The sequence below is a fragment of the Gastrolobium bilobum genome, unplaced genomic scaffold (genome assembly GCF_033153095.1).
Source record: "Gastrolobium bilobum isolate Gb01-03AN ecotype WA unplaced genomic scaffold, APGP_CSIRO_Gbil_v1 utg40354, whole genome shotgun sequence".
Classification (NCBI taxonomy): Eukaryota; Viridiplantae; Streptophyta; class Magnoliopsida; order Fabales; family Fabaceae; genus Gastrolobium; species Gastrolobium bilobum.
The window spans coordinates 56941-80992 of NW_026895802.1; the positions used below are offsets into that span (position 1 = coordinate 56941).

A 24052-nucleotide genomic window follows, 5' to 3' on the forward strand; every position below is an offset into this window, starting at 1 on the left:
TGCTAGAAGGCAGGAACATTTTTAGATTTAAAAAAATTCATACCTTAGCCTCTTGAGTCCTCTTCTTCCCGTCACTTAAGATCCTGAACACTATTAGTCTCACACTTCTATCTTTTTGTATATTTTTGTTTTTTATATATTTAATTCAAAGTAAAAATAACTAAAATAGTGAAATTAAAATAAAGCAGTAAAGTGTGGGTTTGCCTACCTATTAGCGCTTGTTTAACGTCACGAGCCTGACGTTTATGGCTTAAGTTACCTCTACAAGAGCAACGGTGGTTGTTCCGCTGTCTATTTCTCCTCCCATGTATAGTTTCAGCCGTTGACTATTCACTGTGAAACTCCTGTCGGAATCCAGCGGACTGATCTCCACTGCTCCATATGATTTCATGTGTCTTACAATGAACGGTCCCGACCATCGGGACTTTAGTTTCGCAGGGAAGAGACGGAGGCGAGAGTTGAAGAGTAATACCTGATTTCCTACCTTAAAGTCTCGAGGCAGGATCTTTTTGTCGTGCCACTTCTTCGTCTTCTCTTTGTACAGACTAGCACTCTCGTATGCAAGAAGTCGAAACTCGTCGAGCTCATCCAATTGAAGAAGCATTTTCTCAGCTGCGGTCTTGGAGTCAAAGTTTAGGTACTTGATTGCCCATAGTGCTTCGTGTTCCAGTTTTACTGGTAAGTGACAAGCTTTTCCGAACAGTATCTGGAAGGGAGACATACCTATTGGAGTCTTGTATGCAGTACGATATGCCCACAGTGCATCATCAAGCTTCTTGGACCAGTCTTTTTTGGAACTTCCCACTGTCTTCTCCAAAATATGCTTCAGCTCTCGGTTGGAAATCTCCACTTGACCACTTGTTTGCGGATGATATGGTGTTGCAATTTTGTGTTTCACTCTACATTTAGCCAGCACATATTCCACTTGCCTGTTGTCAAAGTGGGTTCTGCCGTCACTTATAATTTCTCGCATTACTCTATATCGGACGAATATGTTTCTTTTTAGGAACGCGATGACTACCCGAGCATCATCAGTAGGAAGAGAGACATCTTCTACCCATTTGGAGACAGTCCACCGCCATAAGGATGTATTTGTTTCCATAGGAAGGAGGAAAAGATCCCATGAAGTCTATTCCCCACACATCAAAGATTTCAACCTCCAATATGTTGTTGAGGGGCATTTCATGTCTTCTGGAGATATTCCATATTCTCTGACATCTATCACATGATTCTACGAACTTCCTTGCATCTTTGTAGAGTGTTGGCCAATAGAAGCCATTCATCAGCACTTTTGCGGCTGTTCTTTCTTCTGTGAAGTGACACCGTAACTTGAACCATGACAGTGCCATAGGATGTCTTTCATCTCTTCTTCTGGAATGCACCGCCTTATTACTCAATCAGCACATCTGTAGAAAAGGAAAGGCTTATCCCATAAGTATTTCTTGACATCATGTAAAAACTTCTTTCTTTGTTGCTATGTGAAGTCTACTGGAATTTCTCCTGCTGCTTTAAAATTTGCGAAATCCGCAAACCATGGAGGTGTATTTGTGTTCTTTACTTCCTTCAGTTGCGGATCCGAGATAACATTTATAGCTATAATTTGCTCATCGGGAAACTCCTCTCTGATCTTCAACTCAGGTCTGTCTTGAAGATCTTTTTCTTGAATTCGGTAGAGGTGATCAGCCACCAAGTTTTCTACACCTTTCTTGTCTCTGATCTCCACTTCAAATTCTTGAAGGATCAGCATCCACCTAAGTAATCATGGCTTTGCATACTGCTTATTCAAGAAATACTTTAAAGCAGCATGGTCAGTGTAAACAATTACCTTAGACCCCAGCAAATACGGTCTAAATTTATCAAAAGCATAAACAACTGCTAGTAACTCTTTTTCAGTGGTTGCATAATTCATTTGTGCATCATTAAGAATTTTACTAGCATAATAAATCACATGCAACAATTTATTCTTTCTTTGTCCTAAGACAACTCCTATGGCATAATCACTAGCATCGCACATTAATTCAAAAGGTAGTTTAAAATCAGGTGCAGTGATTATAGGTGCAGTGGTCAATCGATCTTTTAAAATATTAAATACTAACAAACATTCATCAGTGAAGTTGAATTCCTCATCCTTGACCAACAGCTTGCATAGTGGCTTTGCTATCTTGGAAAAGTCTTTGATAAAGCGCCTGTAAAAACTTGCATGACCGAGAAAACTTCGAATGCCTTTAACGTTAGATGGAGGGGGAAGTTTCTCAATAACAGATACCTTAGCTCTATCAACTTCTATACCATCTTTGGACACCTTGTGTCCTAAAACTATGACATTTTTTTACCATGAAGTGACATTTTTCCCAATTTAAAACAAGATTACTCTCTTGACATCTTTGTAAAACACAAAATAAATTTTCTAAACAAATGTCAAAAGAGGGGCCAAAAACAGAAAAATCGTCCATAAAGATCTCAATAGATTTTTCAATCATATCATAAAAGATGGAAAGCATGCACCTCTAAAAAGTTACAGGAGCGTTGCACAAGCCGAAAGGCATCCTCCGGTAAGCGAAGACTCCGTAAGGGCATGTGAATGTTGTCTTCTCTTGATCTTCTGGAGCTACTGCTATTTGGTTGTAGCCCGAGTACCCATCCAGGAAGCAGTAGAAGGCATGGCCAACTAGTCTCTCCAACATCTGGTCAAAGAAAGGAATTGGGAAGTGGTCCTTCCGAGTGGCTGCATTAAGTCTTCTATAGTCGACGCACATCCTCCACCCAGTGATTCTCCTTGTGGGAATCAACTCGTTGTTCTCATTTCTTACCATGGTAACTCCACCTTTCTTGGGTACCGTTTGTACAGGACTTACCCATGCACTATCAGATATAGGGTAGATCATACCTGCATCCAATAGTTGAACTACTTCTTTCCTAACCACTCTTTCATGGTTAGATTGAGTCTCCTTTACGGTTGCCTTACATGTTTAATATCATCTTCCATTAGAATTTTATGAGTACAAAAGGAAGGATTTATACCTTTTAGGTCAGAGAAAGACCATCCTATGGTAGCTTTGTGTTTCTTTAAAACTTTGAGAAGCTTCTCTTCTTCTGCAGTTGACAGCTCAACATTGATGATGACTGGATAAGTGTTGTTGTCGCCAAGGAAGGCATATTTCAGATTTGGAGGTAACTCCTTAAGCTCCACCTTCGGTGCTCCAAGAGGGATGTCATCTTTCTTTCTTTCTAATTCCCACACTTATTATAATTTTCCGGGATACTTCATCGGTACACATTTATACTGAGGAGCAGAACCAGTATCTGCACTTTTCGTCAAAAAAGCGACTTTCAGCATTATTAATCACTTATCATAATTATTTAAGCCTTCTCATAATTATTAGGGTCAATTATGGAATTATCTCATTAATCACATAATTAATTAATTTCCTAAATTAACGGTGCAGGTTCTTACACAAGGGGTCCTCGAGGATTTCTCCACCTCAAGCTCACTTACATGTGCAATATAAGTTCTAAAAGTAATATACAATATCAGTTCCAAAATCAGTGCAATGCAACAGATAATCATGTCATGTCTGTCAAGATATTCTACTGGCCGGAGAAATGCAGGATTTACATACGTCTATTGCCTACATTAGTGCAAGACGCCACTTGCACCCACCCGCAGAATCACCGTATTGTATGACGCCACATACTCAGGCTTACCGTCTAGATGGAACAACACATGCATATTATAAGGCCCTTGCACTTAACAGCTCAAAAGCATTTCAATCATCAAAACATGAAAACACATCATGCATATAGACCATTCCCCCATGGGGTATGGTGGAACCAACAATGGCTAAACCGAGGACACAAAAGCTTACCTAGCAAGCTAAACTATCCAAGCCAAGCTCACACTAGCTCAATGCCCACAAACAGCACAATCACAATCTGTTTATACAATAATTAATTATCAATAATCATTGCTCAAGATTCCATTAAGTGATTAAGGCTTTCCAACTCATTTTAAGTCATTTCATGCAAATTCTGCAGGAGGTATTCGAATACTCCCCGATGAGTATTCGAATACTCCTGGTCTCCAGAAAGTATCCGAATACTTTCACTCAAGTATTCGAATACCACAAGGTATCCGAATACTTTTCCCCAGTATCTGAATACCACCAGGTATCCGAATACAAATACCACAGTATTCGAATACTACCCAGTATTCGCATACTTATTCACGGTATCCGAATACTTTTTCTTCCCAGAAAAGTATTCCCATACTCCTCCAAGGAGTATCCGACTACTGAAGCATAAGTATTCGAATACTACACGAAAAGTATTCGAATACTTATCAGACAGAATGCATAAATTCGTGCATCCTCTGCATAAGTCCATATTTAAGGGTTCAAACGTGATTTGGAGTCCAATAACTCCATCAACAGAAGTTCATTGACATGTTTGAGACTCAGAAACACAGTCCTTAACTCAAATGATCCAAGTTTTACTTTTTAATGGATTAAACAAGCTTAAATCATAAAAATGACAAAAAGGTGATCATGGTATACCTCCAAGGCTCAAAACTCCGAAAATAACACTGACTTGAGCCTCCGACACAACTTCAAGGTGCTGACTTTAAGGAACCACAAAAATGCAACACAAGATGGGTCCTTTACATCAAAAGGTGGCTTCTTGAAGCCTAAAATGCCATGACAATGGCTTCACCCAACCCAACTCTCAAACTCAGCATAAAACCCCAACAACCAACAGCTTAAACCACAAAAATGAAACACCACACTCCCTCACAATGCCAACTACTTAGTGTTTACAAGGTTAGAGGTGGATAATCTCTCATAAAAGTGGTGGCTTGAGGGATTTTGTGAAGAAAAGGTAATGGCTTTGTGAAGAAGAAGAGAGACAGCAGCTCAGCACATAAGACCCACATAGGAAATGGCTGAGTATCAGCCTAGGGTTGTGTGCAAGTGGCTATTTATAGTCCATTTAATTTTAATCACACAATATTAGCACTAATAGCTACGCTTATCATTTTAATCTCAAACTTAGGATTCTGAACCTAGCCATTTTTCTAGAATTTTTTATATTTTTATTTTATTTTTCGCAGCACTTTGCCGATACGCGCTTTAACGAAGCCGGTATAAATTCTGACACCAGTTCTTATTATTTTGACTTGAAACTCGTTATGCTAGCCCTATATATTATTCTAGTGAAATATACACACTTTTCATAATTTTCCGGGATACTTCATCGGTACGCACTTATACCGTGGAGCAGAATCGGTATCTGCACTTTTCGTCAGGAAAGCGACTTTCAGCATTATTTCACACTTACTATAATTATTTAAGCCTTCTCATAATTATTAGAATTAATTATGGAATTATTTCCTAATTCTCATATTTAATTAATTTAATTTCTTAAATTAACGGTGCGGGTTCTTACATTGCTCGTGAGGAGTCTCAAGTGGGTGATACAGAATAGAGAAGAAGTGTTGTCATTTAACTACAGCTAAAATTATACAAAAGAAAAACTACAAAATAAACTAAGAGATCTCTTTTTAAGGAATTCGATGATGTTCTTCGTGCTGGAACGTGCTATTTATAGGCAGAGGAGTGAATGGCAAAGTGAGTAATTCCCTTGGAGTTGTTTTCTTGACTGCATGAAAGAGGCGGTGTGAACAGTGCTTTGCTGGATGAGACAATTATTGTTGAGATTTGTCTTTCCTTCTGATCATCCTCGTGCCTTGCTTTCCTCTTAGCCAATAGAAACCGTTTATTTCCTGTTGCGCACGTTTCCTCTTGCTTGATTGCTGCACCGCTTATGCTTTATGGAAACTTCTTTTCAACGTTTCCTGAAAAGTGGTCAGAGAGATTGAGTTAGTGAAGCAGGTGTATTTAATGTTCTCAATCTGTTCCGCATTTTATATATTTTTCAAAGGATTACGTCACCATATGTTCCCCATTGTGTTTTTGTCATAAAGATTTTAAACATGTGCTTTTAGTGCTAAAGTTGCTCATGGCTTATATGGGAACGAATTTTCGTCCCATCAAGGTGTAATTAAGAAATAAAAAACATTGTTTCCCAAAGTAATTGGAAAGTTGTTCAGAGCAATAAGCACAACCTCAGTGCCCATTTGTTACGCCACAGTGGTTTATAGGGTCAAACCAAAAGAGAAAGAACCCCACATACTCGCCCAGTTTGAAAGCTCAATCCCTTTATCAATAGTTGTTTGACTCTTCTCTTGTACCAGTACATGTTTTTTTTGCATTCGGTCTACATCTTCATTTGCATTAAGGCCATTCACTCATCCAACGCATATTCACAGCCACATTTAAACACTTTCTCTCTTTCTCTTATCTATATAACAAACTCTTCTCCTCCTCTCAAACCCCATCACCAAATCCTCAAATTCCTCATTTGCCCGTCACACATTATATTCGACCTCTCTATCTTTTTTTTCCTTAACATAATCAGAATATTGGTATATCCATAGATGCAGTGAGCATACCCATGTAGAAGCACAAAATGGGACCCATTGGTAATCCATTGTTACAAGCCTTTTCAGGTGAACTACACGCCAAAAGGGGAAAAAATGAAAAAGAGAAGAGCAGGAAATACATATGATGAAAGAAAAATCGTGGAAGGAATTTAACTTGCATTATGTGTCTTTTTTCTTTACTTTTGTTTAAACTTCTCAAGCTTGGTTATGCATGCTTGCCTTGACCATATATGAACCTAGCTGCTCCCTCGGTGTATACATGAGTTTCATTGTCCAGCCTACCAATAGTCTTTGAAAGCATGTCAATAATAGAATATTTGAGGAGAATAACTATAAGAAGATAGGGCTATAATTTCGCTTACGAAGTGCGAACAACTTTGCACAAAGTTGAGGTTGATGAAAATGTTTTCCGGTCAAGATATCTATTTTCCCCTTTAGTCCTCTGCCTCATTCTGATGTCTACTTCTTCAGCACTCAGGTCCAATGGTGAATCTGAAGCCTGGTATATTCCAAGGACAAAGGTAAACAACTTTTAGATTTGGTAAGGTACAACTTAACTCGTATGTATACATTATTGAGTGCTTCTAATATGACTTCTTGTTATGGACCAATTAAATGGTCCTTACTTTTATCCCCACTGCATGAAGCACTTCACTCTCCTATTTTCTCTCAACTTTCCTCCACTACATATAACCACCCATTATGAGCACCACTTCTCTAACTGCTAGTGCACTTTATCTATATATAGCTCTCTATATAGCAAAGGATTAAAAGGGGGAATACAACATCTTTACAACCTATTAATGTTCATTCCAGAACATTTGGCGCCGTCTGTGGGAACTGTGGGAACTGAACTGTAAAGTTCTAATCCCACCTCCATTCACAAATACCCATTGGAGAATATTTCACGCTAATGACGAATAACACTGCTAGTCCATCCAACTATGGCAGAAGCCAAATGGCTTCATGAAGGAGAAAAAAAAAAAAACATTGTCTGCAATTTATCTCATTTGCTGATAGAATCATCGAGTTGATTTCCACGCCAGATTTCTAAAGCTAAGTCTCTTTTGCTTTTCAACATCTTTATCCCATAACTCTAAGTTTTTGCAGATTTAAAAAAAAAAAAAAAGGTCTTAGACAACTACACCCACGATATGCAATTATTTTTCTTTAAACTTTTTTGATCTGTTAACTACATTGTCACTGAACTTTTCTTGCTCTTCATACTAGCTCGGTTGTGTTTTCCTCTACTTTACCTAAACTAATGCTTCAGTTTAATTTTTTATAGTGATCGAGGGTCTTTTCAAAGTTTTTAAAACTGTTCGGTTTTGTCAAGACTGATTTGCTTTCGAGGCATCTTTCCCCATCCTTAGCATTGTTATTAAGGCGTTAACAGCAACACCCTCATGCTAAATGCCGGGAAACATTGGATATACCCATCGAGCACCGTCCAAATCATCAATGCAAAAGTCGTGCCTCGCCACCCTCCGAGTTTGGGTCTCGATCTACAATCAGAATTATTTCCTCACGCATGCATCAGTGATACCATAATTCCAAAATTGCGTTAGATGTTCAAGTATTCATAGAAAAGCTTATAAGATAAGTGATAACTTTTTCCTTATTTATAAATTAGCTACTCTTTTTAGATTTGAATAGATAAAATAAATATGAATGGAGAAAACACGATAAGTACCACGTCTTAGCAAGATAACACCATACCTGTTGAGGTGCTCTTTTCGCAAACAATTCCATAAATTTTGGTTGCACGTTCTTAACATCTTCAAGTAAAATTACAATTTATTTTGAGTATTCCTAGTTTGATTTTATATCTACCAAAATTACAAAAAATAACATTGAGGCACTGATCCCCAACCACAATAACTAGTAAGGATGCAAACGTGATTTCTAGTCAAGCCCGGTAACCACTCTGACACGTCCACTTTTTGATTCTATATATGTCCTATGCACATCCTATCCACTTCCCTAATCCAATGGCATTCCTTTCACGAGTTATAAATAAGTTTTTATGTTGAAATATTAATAGATAACATTAAAAATTAGTACTTTTAAATTTTATTTCAAAAATAAAAATGAACATCAACAAGCATCTTCATGTGGACAGTTTTTCATCCATTTATATTGCTTGAAAATTACTACATGCTTTGATAATTCACTAGGGTGGGGGAGCATGTGTGACTTAGGCATTATTATTTATTAGGATGGGAGCCATATTTTACCATTCTTAACCGCTCTTTTTTAACTGCTCTCTGAATTTTATATGTGGGACTATTCTAAGGACAGAGCTGGCCTACCACCAATGCGTTGCTGATACTGATACCGAACCTGACCTGTTCCCGAATAAGAAACAAGCAAAAGAAGTTTCGAACGATGAAGTGCGCTCGGAGGTTTCCAACCCCAACGTTTCTGCAACAGAATATGCGCTAGCTTTTCAAGATATCAATAGCTGTAACACCCCGTTCTAGAACCGGTTTGTTAACATCGCATTATGATATTAAGCGCAGTTACAATCACATGGGTTCAATTAAAATCCGGATAAATTTTTCATTTTAAAACGTACCGAACTTATAATACCCAATTTCGTGATCATAACCATATTACCTTGCGGAAACAGATAAATTAAGCTTAACATCATGTTCATTTTCCATTTTTAAACCATTAATTTACTTCTTGTTTAGTTCAAAACTTCTACTATATTGTAGGTTTCTTCATTAGCTACCCGTGGCTTCAAACCGTGCTCAAATCGGAGCACTGTATCCCAAGTTAGGACAATTTGAAGCAACACAAGAGAGTGTTGGTCACAGGCCCCGCGCGCTTCAGCGCGCTACCGGGCGCTCAAGCGCGCGCTATCGAGCGCTAAAGCCTCCATCTGGGCGCTTAAGCGCACGGAGGCAGTAAGCATCAGGCATTCCAGTGTGGATGGGCGCCTAAGCGCGCATCATAGCGCTCAAGCGCGCTACCCTGGGCGCTTAAGCTCCCACTGGGACGTTTTAGCGCGTAGAGACAGAAGCATCTCCTCCCTCAGTGGCTAAGGGCGCTTAAGCGCGGACCAGGGCGCTCAAGCGCGCAACCCTGGGCGCTTAAGCCCCACCCTGGGCGCTAAAACCCGAGGGGACAGTAAGCATCCCATCTTTCTGCAGCGAAGGACGCTTAAGCGCACGCCAGGGCGCTCCAGCGCGCAATCCTGGGCGCTTAAGCCCCCACTTGGGCGCTCCAGCGCGAGGAGGCAGAATGCATTGGCACTCGCAGGGGCAGCAGGGCGCTTGGGCGCGCTCCTGGGCGCTTAAGCGCGCTGCCAGGGAATTCCAATTCCCACATTTCTCAAGTCCAAACCTAGGGGAAAATGCATCCCCATTACAAACCCCAATTGTCCATGCCCCAAAACTAAATCCTAGCACTCATCCAACCTCTCCTCATGAGATTTAGCTAGAATTTGGGCAGCATGACCTTTGTTTTCTCATCGTTTACCAGTTTAAACAAAAGGGTACCTAATTGATTTTCAGCCCAACCAATTCAACAACTCAATACATAACAAGCATACAAATATTGAATTTCAAGTAGGCATCATTTACATTACATATCCTTTACAAATCATAGAACTTAGCTTACAAAACACTATGATCATTCCCTTGGCTCCCATCAACAAAAGGTGCAACCAAAGGCATGAGCATAGGCTAAGTTCATCCAATGAGTCAAGATATACAAATGACCATGGGCTTTCAAAATAAAATCCTATACATGTCAACTACAAAAGGCATGCATAAACTCAAAAGAAATGCCACATTTCATGCATAATCCAGATATGGCCACTTGCCACCAGAGGCTCCTGCAGCATCCTTACCTGAAAGGGGGTCCCCACAACACGGGGTGAGATATACGAATATATCCAGTAAACCAGGGGTCCTTGGAGCATCTCTCCACCCCACAGTTCCATATCAGTGTAATAGCAATAACAATAATAATGCAGTAAATACATATCTATGCAAAGTGCAATAACATCTCCAGGAGAAATCCCTCGAGCTCTCAAGCTGTCCTAAGGAAACTCAGATGCAAATAGTCCTACTGGCCAGCTAACTACCAAGTATGATTTACGCATCGTCATGCAACATACCAACATAGGGAAACACCATCCTATGCCACATCAAATGCATACACATACGTATAACAAAGCATTACACTATTTTATTGCATTTATATACACAATCACAACCTCCACCCTTTCAGGGCTTGGTAGAACCGTCAAGGGAATTACACCCAAGGTCCGAAGGCTTACCTCAATGCTTCAGTCGACCTTTGTTCTTCACCAATGTCAATAATACTCTACTCCAAAACCAACACCTACACATGGTGTAATGCAATCAACACATTGCATCCAAGAGTATTTCACAATCAACCATCAACTACTCAATTCAAGACACAACACAAGTATGAGCTTACCAATTACAATGAGCTATTCAAGCTCCATAGCTTGCTCCAATGGTTGATCACTCACGGTTGGTCCAAATGTCTCAATCCTAGACATCATTAGGACACAATCATCAATCAACCAAGTCATACCATTCATCAACAATGCAAGAAATCCAATATCAAGCATCATATTCTTGCCATTTTACAAGTATACTCATTTAGCTATCTAAGCTCATTTTCACCGATTAAATGATATTCCTAGCATTTTCCATAACATGCTCTAAGCTCCATTCTTCCTAGAACATAGCTAATTTAACTACATTTCATCAAAATCCCAATTTACTATTCATAAACCCTAACTCATGCAAATTTCAAGGAATCATGAGGTTCAAGGGTTAGAATCTTACCACCAATGGTCACACAACCAAGCAAGGAGTGTTCCTCAAGCTCCCACGGAGGTTGAACTTCCCAAAACCCAAAAATCTCTCCAATGGCCAAATTTTTGAGAGGCAATATCCCTCTCCACAATGCTCCCCACTCAAAACAAAGCTTGGATTATGAAAGAGGGCGAGATTCTAAGCGATTTAGGCTTTTGAATCACCCAAAACCGTTGGGATTTTGCTCTCTCTCTCTCTCTCTTCTCTCTCTCCCTTTCTCCTCCTTCTCCTTCTTCTTCCTTTCTTCTCTGTTTCTGTCGACGGGAAAGTGGGGGTTTGGGGTTCATCTTTTGGCTTTTAGTCACTTAACATTGGTTAAGTGGCTTTAAGCGGGTATTGGTTCATCTATCTATTCAACTCCAATAATTACCAAACTTTAACCAAAAGTCTGGAATATTATTCTAGGAATATTACTATTTTTATTTTTATATTTGGGTACTTTTGCCAGTACTCATTTATACCCCTTAATTTTCACTGAGTACACTTTTTAACTCCAAAGTGACTCAGATTCATTTAATTAAGCCTTATACTTAATTTCACTCACTAAAACATGTTTAATTAATTAATTACACTAGATTTACTAATTAATTAAGTTGGGCTATTATAATCACCCCACCTTTTAGCGATTTTGTCCGCAAAATCAAGAACGTACCTGTCCTTAAACTCAGGATATTGCCGGAGAAGCTCATCTTCCCGCTCCCAAGTGGACTCTTCAGGCGTCCTTCCTTCCCACTGGACTTTCACCATAGGAATAGATTTATTTCTCAGCTTCTTCTCATCTCTTTCGAGTATCTTCAGTGGTCCAACAGGAGTCTTCAAATTCTCCCGGATTTCAACATTATCAGGTTGAACCACATGAGAAGGATCAGCTACATATTTCCTCAGCTGAGAAACATGAAACACATCATGCAAATTTGCCAATTGCGGAGGTAAGGCAAGCTGGTAGGCAACCGGTCCCACCCTACGAAGAATCTGATAGGGTCCAATAAATCTCGGACTCAGCTTCCTCACTCCAAGGGCTCGTCCCACACCCGTAACCGGTGACAGCTTCAGGAACACATGATCTCCCTCCTCAAACTCTAGAGGTCGATGCTTGAGATCATAGTAACTTTTCTGACGGTCCTGAGCCTTTTTCAGACGATCCTTAATCATTTTAATCTGCTCAGTAGTCTCCTGAACAAAATCCAATCCAAACCGCTCTGTGTCTCCAACCTCTGACCAACAAGTAGGTGTCCTACACCTGCGACCATACAAGGCCTCGTAGGGAGCCATACCCAGACTAGCATGAAAACTATTATTATATGAAAACTCAACCAGCGGGAGATATCGATCCCATGCAGTACCCTGCTCCAGGGTGCAAGCCCTCAGCATATCCTCCAACGTCTGAATGGTCCTCTCAGTCTGACCATCCGTCTGTGGGTGATAAGCAGTGCTCAGTCTCAACTGAGTGCCAAGAGCCTCCTGCAATGCTCCCCAGAAGCGAGAAGTGAACTTCGGGTCCCGATCACTAACAATGCTCTCAGGCACCCCATGAAGCCTCACAATCTCCTTCACATAGAGCCTAGCCAATCTCTCCGCAGAGAAATCTACCCGAACTGGCAAAAAGTGTGCGGATTTTGTCAATCTATCCACAATCACCCATATAGAATCATAACTAGCCTGTGTTCGTGGCAATCCCACTACGAAATCCATGGAGATACTCTCCCATTTCCATTCAGGAACATCCAGAGGTTGCAACATACCAGAAGGCTTTTGATGCTCAATCTTTACCTTCTGACAAATGAGACACTTAGAGACAAATTCGGCAATATCTTTCTTCATACCAGGCCACCAGAAATTCATCTTTAGGTCCTGATACATCCTTGTAGCTCCCGGATGAACTGTAAAATGACCCTTATGAGCCTATGTCATCACTTCCTTCGCCAACTGCCTAGGTACAACAACACGACCCTGATATAGTAGTATACCCTCATCATTGCAGGATACACCACTCTGACCTTTTAGTCGTTTTGCACTTTCATTTTGCAGCTGAGCTTCTTTAATTCTGGTCATCAGTTCATTCTCAATGCTTGTGATTTCAAAGCCACAAATTTTACATGGAAAGATTTTAGATAATTGAATATCTCCGAACCTCTCAATCACATCATAATCTCTGATCATCATGCTTGATATACTCACGGATTTTCGGTTCAGTGCATCAGCTACAACATTAGCCTTGCCAGGATGATATTTCAATTCAAAATCATAGTCCTTTAGGAACTCGGTCCACCGTCGTTGTCTCATATTCAGCTCCTTCTGATCAAACAAGTATTTCAAACTCTTGTGATCGCTGAATATTGCAAATTGCATTCCATACAAGAAATGCCTCCACTGCTTCAACCCAAAAACAATTGCAGCAAGCTCAAGGTCATGGGTTGGATAATTTTCTTCATGCGGTTTCAATTGCCTCGATGCATAAGCTACCACTCGCCTATCCTGCATCAGCACACATCCCAATCCCTTCTTGGAAGCATCGCTGTATAGCTCAAATTCACCTTCCGGGTCAGGAAGTACTAACACCGGAGCGGTCGTCAGTTTCTCCTTAAGGCTCTGAAAGCATTCTTCACATTCTTGTGTCCAAACAAATGGAGTATCCTTCCGGGTCAAACGGGTCAATGGCAACACCATGGCTGAAAATTCTTTAATGAATCTCCGGTAATAACCAGCCAAACCCAGAAAACTTCTTATTTCTGTTACTGTCTTGGGTCTTTCCCAATCAACAACTGCCTCTATCTTGCTAGGATCAACCGCTACTCCATCAGCAGAGATAACGTGACCCAGAAATTGCACTTGAGAAAGCCAAAATTCACATTTAGAAGGCTTTGCATATAACTGTTTCTCTCTGAGAATTTGCAACACAGTTCTCAAGTGACCTTCATGCTCTTCCTTACTCTTGGAATATATCAGGATATCATCAATAAACACAATCACGAATTGATCCAGAAACGGCTTAAATATGCGATTCATGTAATCCATAAACACCGCAGGAGCATTAGTGAGTCCAAATGGAATTACTTGATACTCATAATGTCCATATCTAGATCGGAAGGCAGTCTTCAGAATATCTTCCTGCCTAATTCAGATTTGATGATAACCCGACCTCAAATCAATCTTTGAGAAAACACAAGCACCCCTCAATTGATCAAGCAAATCATCTATGCGCGGGAGAGGATACTTGTTCTTAATGGTAACCTTATTCAACTGACGGTAATCAGTGCACAATCTCATGCTACCGTCCTTCTTCTTAACAAATATGACTGGTGCTCCCCACGGGGACACACTTGGCCGGATAAACTGCTTAGCCGAAAGCTCTTCAATATGCTTCTTTAACTCGGCTAATTCCGGTGGTGACATCCTATACGGAGCCAGAGAGATAGGCCCCACACCAGGCAACAGATCAATCGTGAACTCAATCTCTCTATGAGGCGGAAGTTGTTGAATTTCATCTGGAAACACATCCACAAACTCCCTCACCACGGAAATAGTGCCAATCTCCTCATGACTTCCGCCTACTAAACCCCCCACAAAGACATATCCCAATGCCCCGGCCCTCAAAGCCTTTCTAACCTGCAACACAGATAGATATGGGGAAGAACTAGTAGCAGAATCATCAGCATCAAGCACAATCCTTTTACCGCAGCAGTCTATCATAGCACAGTTCTTTGACAACCAGTCCATACCCAAGATAACTTGAAGGCTGATCATAGGTAAACAAATAAAATCCAGCACGTAATCTCGGCCTTCATATTTGAACTCAACATCTTTACACAACACGAATGTATAACACTCCTCTCCAGTAGCAGTAACCACTTTCATTGGAGGGCGAATGTCATACATTTGCAAATTTAGCCCAACGGCCATAAAATCAGACATACAGGAGTGTGTAGCTCCTGAATCAAACAACACTTCAACATCCATATTATCAATGTAAATTGTACCTTTCACTAGATTCGGAGCCTTCTCCGATTGTTGACGGTCCATGGTATATACTCTACCAACCGTCTGAGACTCTCGCATCGGTGGAACAACAGAGACCGGAACAACAGTAGCTTGAACTGCCATAGTCCTTGCTTCGCTCTGAGGACACTGCCTGGAGTAGTGACCGGATCTTCCACATTTAAAACAAATCACCTCACCGGAAGCACATGGACCTCTATGCTCCTTGCCACATCCCTTGCACTTGGGAGGAGGTCCTCTATCAACAAAATTCTTCTGAGTACCGGATTTTTTGAACAAGTCAAAGGGCTTATTCGTATTCAGCTTCTTGCCTTGCACCTTCCTGTTCTTCCAATAACCTGAGCCCGTTGCTTTATTGGAACTAGGTGCTGGGCCTCAGAAGACTTCTTGGTTTGGGACACCTTATACACTTCCTCCACTTTCCTACACTGGTTTACAAACCGACTGAACTCTCGGATGTCACAATTTGACATCTTCCGAGACATCTTCTCATTAAGACCCCATTGGAACTTGGAGGTCATTTCAGCCGGAGTGGGTAAGGCTCGCCCATAGTTGGCGTATTTCACCAACTCATTAAATTTTGAGAAGTATTGGTCAATAGACATCGACCCTTGCTTGAGGTCGTTGTACTCGTTCTGCTTTTGTTCCCTAGCCTCCCTAGGGAAGTAGTTATCCAAGAACAATGTCTCGAACAACCGCCATGTGATTTCCCGACCTTCAGCTTCTAAGGGCTGCACGGTATTTGTCCACCAATCTTCTGCTTCCTCTTCCAGCATATAAACAGCGTAAGCCAACTTCATTGCGTCAGGGCATCTCATCACCCTGAATATTTTCTCCATCGCTTGGAGCCATTTTGCAGCCGCCATTGGCTCATAGCCTCCCTTAAAAGAAGGAGGTTTGTGTTTTCGGAAAGCCATCAATCTCCTTTCCTCCATTTCATGATCACCAACATTTTCCACTCGAGGTTGACGAACCTCAGTGTGATGACTCCGACTTCCAGAGTGGTGACTACCCTCACCCTCATTGTTACCTACTCCACCCTCTTCCTGTGAAGGAGGTGGAGAAGGCGTAGCTGTGTGAGGAGGAGGAGTAGGTTGCAGGTTCACGGGCCTAGGACCCCTCAACGTCCTCAACTCGGTCATCATTGCGGCCATAGCAGTCCGCGAGTCTTCATTTGTTTTCATCAGATTTTCATTGGCTTGCCTGCTAGCAGCCAACTCCCTCTGAACGGCTGCAAGAGCTTCAGCCACAGGATCAGGCTGTACGCCCGTTGCCCCACGGCCACTTATAGGCCTCACAAGAGCAGCCAAAACAGGTTCTGGCTGAGCATTGGTGTTTGATGGTCCGGGGTTGTTTCGGTTCCTCGTCATGTCACTACACATGTTACACAAAGAAGTGAGTTGATCAGGCCCACACTTAGTGATCACAAATGCAATAATCATACAGAGTACTAAAACAACTATAAAGCATCAAACACTAAGCATACTCAACAATAGCTAACAGATATTCCCGACGAAACTGCTCTGATACCATAAAATTTTTTATGGTATCAGAGCAGGGCCTCTCATCCAGTACGGTGTGGTTCGAGGACGAACCAGGCGGAAGCTGGTGGGCATGTAACATCCCGGGCACTGACGAGGGCGGAGAGTGATCGCCGGTGCTCAAGGGCACGGACAAGGAGCGGCTCCTGGCAGGCTTCTAGGGACGGGGGTACATGAATGAATCGAATCAACACCCGAAAGAGAGGGATTCCAGAGACTGTGCTGGTATGGGACGGTACAGTTAGGAATGGCTTATAAGAATTAATTGGTACTACCTATACTAACAAGATGCATCTACTTTTCGGTAGTCCGGATCGGAAGAACTCCACAGTTAAGCGTGCTTTACTTGGAGCAATTATGGGATGGGTGACCTCCTGGGAAGTTTTCCCGGGAAGTGTGCGAGTGAGGACAAAGCACACTGAAAAGTCTCGTGTTAGTGTGTGGGGACAGTCATTGATTCTTGCAAGTGGTCGGGCGTTACAATAGCCAACCGACTGAATCCGTGAATGTTAACTAAGCAGAATGTCCAGAACTAACGTACGTCTACTTGTTTGGAGAATTCAAGTTCTGATGAGACCTTGAGTGATGAAGCCGGTGTTCAAAATAGAGACCAGTAACGAAGGTCGCTCAACTGTCAGGAAAGAACTCTCTTATCTTTCATTACGTTAGTATTTTTTTTTTCTTTTTTCTCCAGTACATCTCGTTACTTTCATGATAATTGTTATTTTATGTGTGCAAGATAAAAAGCTAAACGTACACCCAACATAATATTAAACTCTTTCACATGGCATGGACCTTGTCCTGTATCTTTCTCTCACAATATTATCTGGGTGCTATATGCTGACTAACTTGATTGATAGATATTATTACGGGCTTAATTAGTTTGTTAAGCCTCGATGTGGTTAACGAATGCATTGGATTCACAATGGCCTGCCGTGAGTGTATATACTGCATATTCATGTCAGAGTAAAATGTATTATGTTGTTAGTTTATGGTATAAAAGAGCAGGCAATATGGTTACACTTTTCTATCATGTTCATGATTGAATCTGGAAAACCTGAAAGGCCTTGAAGGGAAATGGTCTAATCTTATTCTTGGAATAAAGGGACAAACTTCTAGAATCATAATTTATTTGAAATAAGAAGCCATAAGTCTAGTATTAAGTACATATATATAGTGCGTTGTTGTAAGAATAATGGTTAACTGATGAAGACATGTACAATTTTCCTAAGTTGTATATAACTTTTTCCCTGAACTTCAATTCTTTCAATACACATACGACTGAAATTCTCATAAAATTGTTTGTTCCAAAGGGAACAGGCTAAACAAATAAATTTGGAAGCCAATGAGTTAGAATAGGAGAACTAATCAGTCTATATTGTTAAAATTGGCTGAAATCATTGTTAGAGGAACATATCTAAACACTACCGGGCAGTGAGCCGCACAAAGTAAAAAACAGTCCTAAGTCATAAGTTAAAGAAATTTTAAAAGCGACACTTTAAGCTATTTCAAGCCAGGGTGAAAATATATAAAGTGTGCATAAAAAATCATTTTGTTTGTTTCCTTTTTCCTTCTTTCTATCTTACATCACCATAGTGTTCAAACGGTTGTATCTTTGTTTGCTTGAGAATCAGTTTTTACTGGTCTTTTCATTTTGGAGGGCCGGTTAAATATTTAATGATGGCCATCAAGAACTATTGCCTGCGTGCTATTAGGATAATTGCTACAGTGTCCGGGTACGACTTGATTTCTTTGCTACTGCATTTGTCAAGATTCATATTTTATGTGTCACTAGTAAAGCTTGATTATTGATAAATGTTTATGAAAGGAATTTGACAAATGTTCTACCTGAGAGCTATTGATACGTATGATGACTCATTAATGTTAATTTATTTTATAAATTATTTACATAAAAATGCAATGCAAGCTTTTCTGGATTATGAGTAATTGTTTTATATATTATTGGTGTTGTTGTTTGAGAAAAGCGCAATCACATGATGAAAAGAAATAGGTCCAGGCATAGATGGGTACTCAGAACACCAATCATTTACAAACGAAGATCGATGAGCGACTTACGTGTAACCAGGTGTGGAAATTCCATATTTGCATTATTTATTTTAAATATTTCTTCTTTTTTAAAAATGGTAATAAATAATGTTTTTACGCCTTTAAAAAAGTTGGTAAGACCCTGCTTAATCGTAAAGATTAAGATAAGAGATTCTTAACTGTTAAAACAGATAGCGTACAATTTCTTAATCTCTTATGCAAAATGAATTTTTAGATAACTTTATTGCAATTAAGTTTGGAATTTTCCAGAATTGTTCAATGAGCAAGCTGACTTTTACTGAAAAATAATGCGGTGAAACTGCTAGCCAACGTGAGGGCTATGGAGGATTGTAAAGACTAAAAGTTTGGAGATGCCCATTTAATAAACGTAGGCATGTGAAGATGTCACCCCACCTACGCCAACAACAACCAAATCGCTACACAGGGAGTTCTGATAATGCGCATGCATTTTAATGATAAGTCATAGTTTCTAATTAATTAGTTATTATCATTGATAATCCTAACTATGCTTTATTGATTGATGGTTATTATTTATGATTAGTGAATATTGTAATTCTAATTATGAAAAGCCATACTTAGTGAAGTTGCTGGGAACCTCCATACATAATCTGAAAATTAGAATGATAATTTAATACTTATGATTATTAATTGTTTTCTTGTGTCATGTGAATAATGGAGTATCTACATGATGCAATTTTCACCCTATTTGGACTTTAGTCTCCTACATGTCATCTTAGTTATTAGCATGCATCTTAACTACAAGCAAGAATGACTTCTTAATATAGTGTATATGGGTTCTTACTAAAACCTGTCTTGTTTTTTATTATCTTTCAATAAATTCCCTAAACAATTGACGAGTTTAGTGCAAGCTTGCATGTTTCATGTTTTTCAGGGTGCAAGACATCCACCGAGTTAATAATTCAAGACAAAGAAATCACAACATGGCTAGAAGAACAAAGTCCCTTGCCGCCTTAATTGGCCTCTTGGGCAGCCGTTCAATTCCTACTCGGAAACGGGAAAACAAAGTCTCTTTCCGCCTTAATTGGCCTCTTGGACAGCCGTTCAATTCCTACTCGGAAACGGGAAAACAAAGTCCCTTGCCGCCTTCAATGGCCTCTTGGGCACCCGTTCAATTCCTACTCGGAAGCAGGAAACAAAAGTCCCTTGCTGCCTTCAATGGCCTCTTGGGCACCCGTTCAATTCCTACTCGGAAGCGGGAAAGCAAAAGTCCATTGCCGCCAAAAGAAGACCGGCCCTCCGAGATAAAAATGGTTTATTAAAAGAAGACTGGTCCTCCGGGATAGAAATGGTTTACTAGAAGACCTTTGGGCACCCTTCTTTTTCCTAATTGGAAGCGGGAAAATTATTGAACATTTGATTCTGAAAGATCATAATCAACGCACAAGACATGATCATATAGGGTTCTCACACTTTTCTCAGCTTCAAACTCGGAAGCAATTACAAACCCAGAGACGACTACAACCAACGAGCAACACGATAAAGCCCTGGAACCCGAAAGCATTCATAAGCTGGGTTTTCCCGGCATTCGTATCATTTTTCACAACACTAAATACTATTTGATAGGCACGAGGGCTTTACTTTTACCCTGGCATTCCGGCTATGCGCAATGCCAAGCTGGGGGGCTTATGTTATGGACCAATTAAATGGTCTTTACTTTTATCCCCACTACATGAAGCACTTCACTCCCCTACTTTCTCTCAACTTCCCTCCACTACATATAACCACCCATTATGAGCACCACTTCTCTAACTGCTAGTGCACTTTATCTATATATAGCTCTCTATAGCAAAGGATTAAAAGGGGGAATACAACATCTTTACAACCTATTAATGTTCATTCCAGAAAACTTCTCATTCTCTTTCTCTCTCTCTGGTGTTGGTTCAAAACTTGTGTGTTTTTTTATTTAGATTTTCCTGCACCCCTTGCCGCAAAGATTTATTATTCACAAAGGACCAATCGACTACGTGCCACAATTCATCATCTTTACTTCTAGGACCTAATGAGGAATTGTGCACTGATGTTATGAGTCCAAAGGCATTACAAAGAAAGATGGTTATATTCCAAGATTCATGTCAGAAGGACCCTTCATTTGTTCAAATGGACAACATGCTCAACAAGGAGGTATGTAAATCTTCACTCTTCTTATTTAAGTCTGCTTAATTTTATTATAGGTTTTGAGTCTTATGACATACTTTATTCCAGAAGTATAAATTATGGATCTTTTCTTTTTCTAATCTTTAGTGATCTTTGGAAAATCACAAAAATGTCAGCAAATAAAAAATAGGTGTACTATATCATTGTTATTTATTTTTTAAATATATATAAAAGATAAGAAGATACTAGGTGTAGTTCTGTATGATTATGATGGAACCAGAAAAATAACACTGAAATTATAGAGATAATTACATACACTAATATGTAGGAAATAACCCCAAGAATCCTCAACTCCCCCTTCAACCAAATACCTAGGCTCAAGAGTTCCCTAAAAGTCTCTCACTTTCTCCACTAAACCAGAATTGAATACATGCATAATAGAAACAACACCCTAAACTTCTATATATACTTATTCCTAATTAATGGGCTTGGTTACTTTATTAAAGACCCATCAATACTCCCCCTCTAAAATTCACCTTGTTCTCAAGGTGAGGGAAGAGTACAGGTAATGTGAGATACATTCATCTTGGGTCCCAAAGCTTGAAGCATATTGACCAAGTTATAATTGAAGTAAAAAAGCTGCCACTGCAGAATTCTATCGCCCCCTTCCTTTATGTCTTACTCCATCTCTTACGAGCAATGGCCAGTAGATCATTAGCGTTCTCTGCATGTCCTATTCCAAGCAGTCTCCACCCCTTTAAAAATTCACCAACCCTTTGCATTTGACATATTACCTCTATGATTCTGTGCACGCTCAACCGCATAACCCTGTCATCCCCTTGATCGAGGTGCGAAAGATCTTCTTTCTCCAAATCTGTGAATTCGTTTCTCGCCCGCAATAACATCACTGAAAGTTGTTGATTACCGTATACGTGGTTCACGGAGAAAAGTGCATCACATCTAGAACCAAGGTTCCTCCTCCCTTGTTCCATCACGTTCGGTGTAAGTTGTCGGCATCTTGTTCCCCACCTCTCACCGCTGTACGTCGCTTCTGTGGCGTCTCCATATGAGGACTGAGTCACTATGTTGGTGTTATGTGTGTTGCTGGCCTGCACGTTTCCAATCACGCTGCACCGCTGTCGATCCTCCATTTTCTCCGCCATCAGCCATCGGAAACTCGCGCTCTGGTCACTGTAGTTGTCATTCTCCATTAACCTTCCTTGTGCAGCCCTTTGCCCCCTTACCTATGGCACCTGAACCCTGCCCTATAGTAAGATGGGTGTCATTGGGCTATTTTTGTGGCCCAACACTCCTATTTCCTCCAGTAATAAAATTGGGCCCCTGTTGTAGAGCACTCGACCCATTTCGTTTGCTTGGCCAATTGCTTCCTTTAGTAACCACCGTGGCCTGCTCCTTTAGTTCCTCAGAATTTCCAAATTTGGGCCTTGCACCATCATCAGTTGGGGCCCAGTTGTATGGTTCAGCTCCATACCCAAGTTCCCTTACCTTTTCTTTTTCTCTAATTTCATCGTCTTCTTTGTAGCTTTCTTCAAATTTTTTTGTATCTTCTTCTTTACTTTTTTCTTCTTCTGTTTCTTTGAGCCTCTCTGCTTGGGTTGTTGTAGCAAACGGTCTTCCTATATGTCTTCTTCCAACCTTGTCTGCCTTCTCCCACGTATGTCGTCGGAATCCAACTCCCTGCCGCTCGCCGTCGTACGTCTCTTCTATCTCACCACTGCGCGAACTCTGGGTTGCAGTCCCACGATCGTTGTCTATTTCGTTTCGCTCTTCTCCTTCTTTGATTTGCTCCATCTCTAATTTGGTTGTTGATTTCTTTTGAATTTCTGTTTGGATTTGAGTTGCAATTTTCCTTCTCTGTTTGCAGTTGTTCTTCATGTAGTTCTTTCTTTTTTTCTTCTGCAAAACAAGGATCCATGCGCTTTATTAATGTCCACATTATTTTCTGAATTTGATGAACAACATCTTCAACTTGATCCATTCCTTCTTCCACTCGATCCATGTTTGCTTCTAATCGATCCAAGCTCCTCTCCATTCTGTTGTTTTCCATTTTAGTTTTTTTTTTTTTTTTGTAGATCTGGACCAGAAGCACTCCCTAGATCGAAAATTCTCTGATACCAAATTGATAGAACTAGAAAAATAACACTGAAATTATAGAGATAATGGAGGCCATGCCTCTTTTACACACACTAATATGTAGAAAATAACCCCAAGAAACCTCAACTCCCCCTTCAACCAAATACCTAGGCTCAAGAGTTCCCTAGAAGTCTCTCACTTTCCCCACTAAACCAGAATTGAATACATGCATAACATAAACATCACCCTAAACTTCTATATATACTAATTCCTAATTAATGGGCTTGGTTACTTTATTAAAGGCCCATTAGATTGATATTAGAAAGCTACCTTAACATTTCTTCTTATTGCTGAACCAAGCTTATGTGTACTAAAATTTGCAGGCAACAGATAAAGAATGGGTTCAAATGCATTCGAATGCAAGGAAAGTTCCTTCTAAATGGTTTCCCCATCAAAAGTTGTTGTTTATTTAGAGCCACGGAGTATGCTCTATATAGGTTTAGTTCTTAGTAGTAAAAATAATTGAAATGGAAAGTAACAAGAACCAATACTTAGTATTTTACTTCTGACTATTCTTTCTTTTCAATGAAGTTTCTTAACAAACTTGATAGAGTTCTCACATATAGATCTCATTATTAATTTGGGTAGAATTTTTTTTCGATAAAAGGTTAGTTGACCAAAAAAAAATGGGTAGCGGCATATTATAAAAGAAATAGAAATGTATTTTTTTTATTATCTCCGTACAAATTAGCCACGTTTGTAAGGTTACCACACTTAAGACAGCAGTAACAAAAATGTGGCTAAATAATTGACATGCCAAGATTAGCCACCTTTGGCAAAACTGTGGTTAATTAGTTTCATTTACCCACGTTATCTGT

The 24052-nt window shown here is 40.1% G+C and overlaps 1 protein-coding gene across 2 annotated transcripts; it reads left to right on the plus strand.

Moving 5' to 3' along the window:
• Positions 1-6358: 6358 nt before the first annotated feature.
• LOC133296072 (uncharacterized) lies at positions 6359-23713 on the plus strand. Of its 2 annotated transcripts, none has more exons than XR_009749447.1 (3): positions 6359-7020; positions 19858-21107; positions 23558-23713. XR_009749447.1 is itself a non-coding variant. In XM_061495023.1 (3 exons), the coding sequence occupies exons 1-3, from the start codon at positions 6983-6985 to the stop codon at positions 23645-23647; spliced, it is 342 nt and encodes a 113-aa protein (XP_061351007.1). In that variant the 5' UTR covers positions 6366-6982; the 3' UTR covers positions 23648-23713. The 2 variants fall into 2 exon arrangements, 1 of the variants encoding a protein (XP_061351007.1); XM_061495023.1 differs by having other exon boundaries at positions 6366-7020; positions 20894-21107.
• Positions 23714-24052: the final 339 nt, after the last annotated feature.

Excerpts from the sequence above, each read along its gene's own strand:
- LOC133296072 (XM_061495023.1), top strand. The coding sequence starts at position 6,983 with ATGGTGAATCTGAAGCCTGGTATATTCCAAGGACAAAG. Across the intron at positions 7,021-20,893 it reads GGTATATTCCAAGGACAAAG|ATTTTCCTGCACCCCTTGCC; the intron begins GTAAACAACTTT and ends TTTTTTATTTAG. Across the intron at positions 21,108-23,557 it reads ACAACATGCTCAACAAGGAG|GCAACAGATAAAGAATGGGT; the intron begins GTATGTAAATCT and ends TAAAATTTGCAG.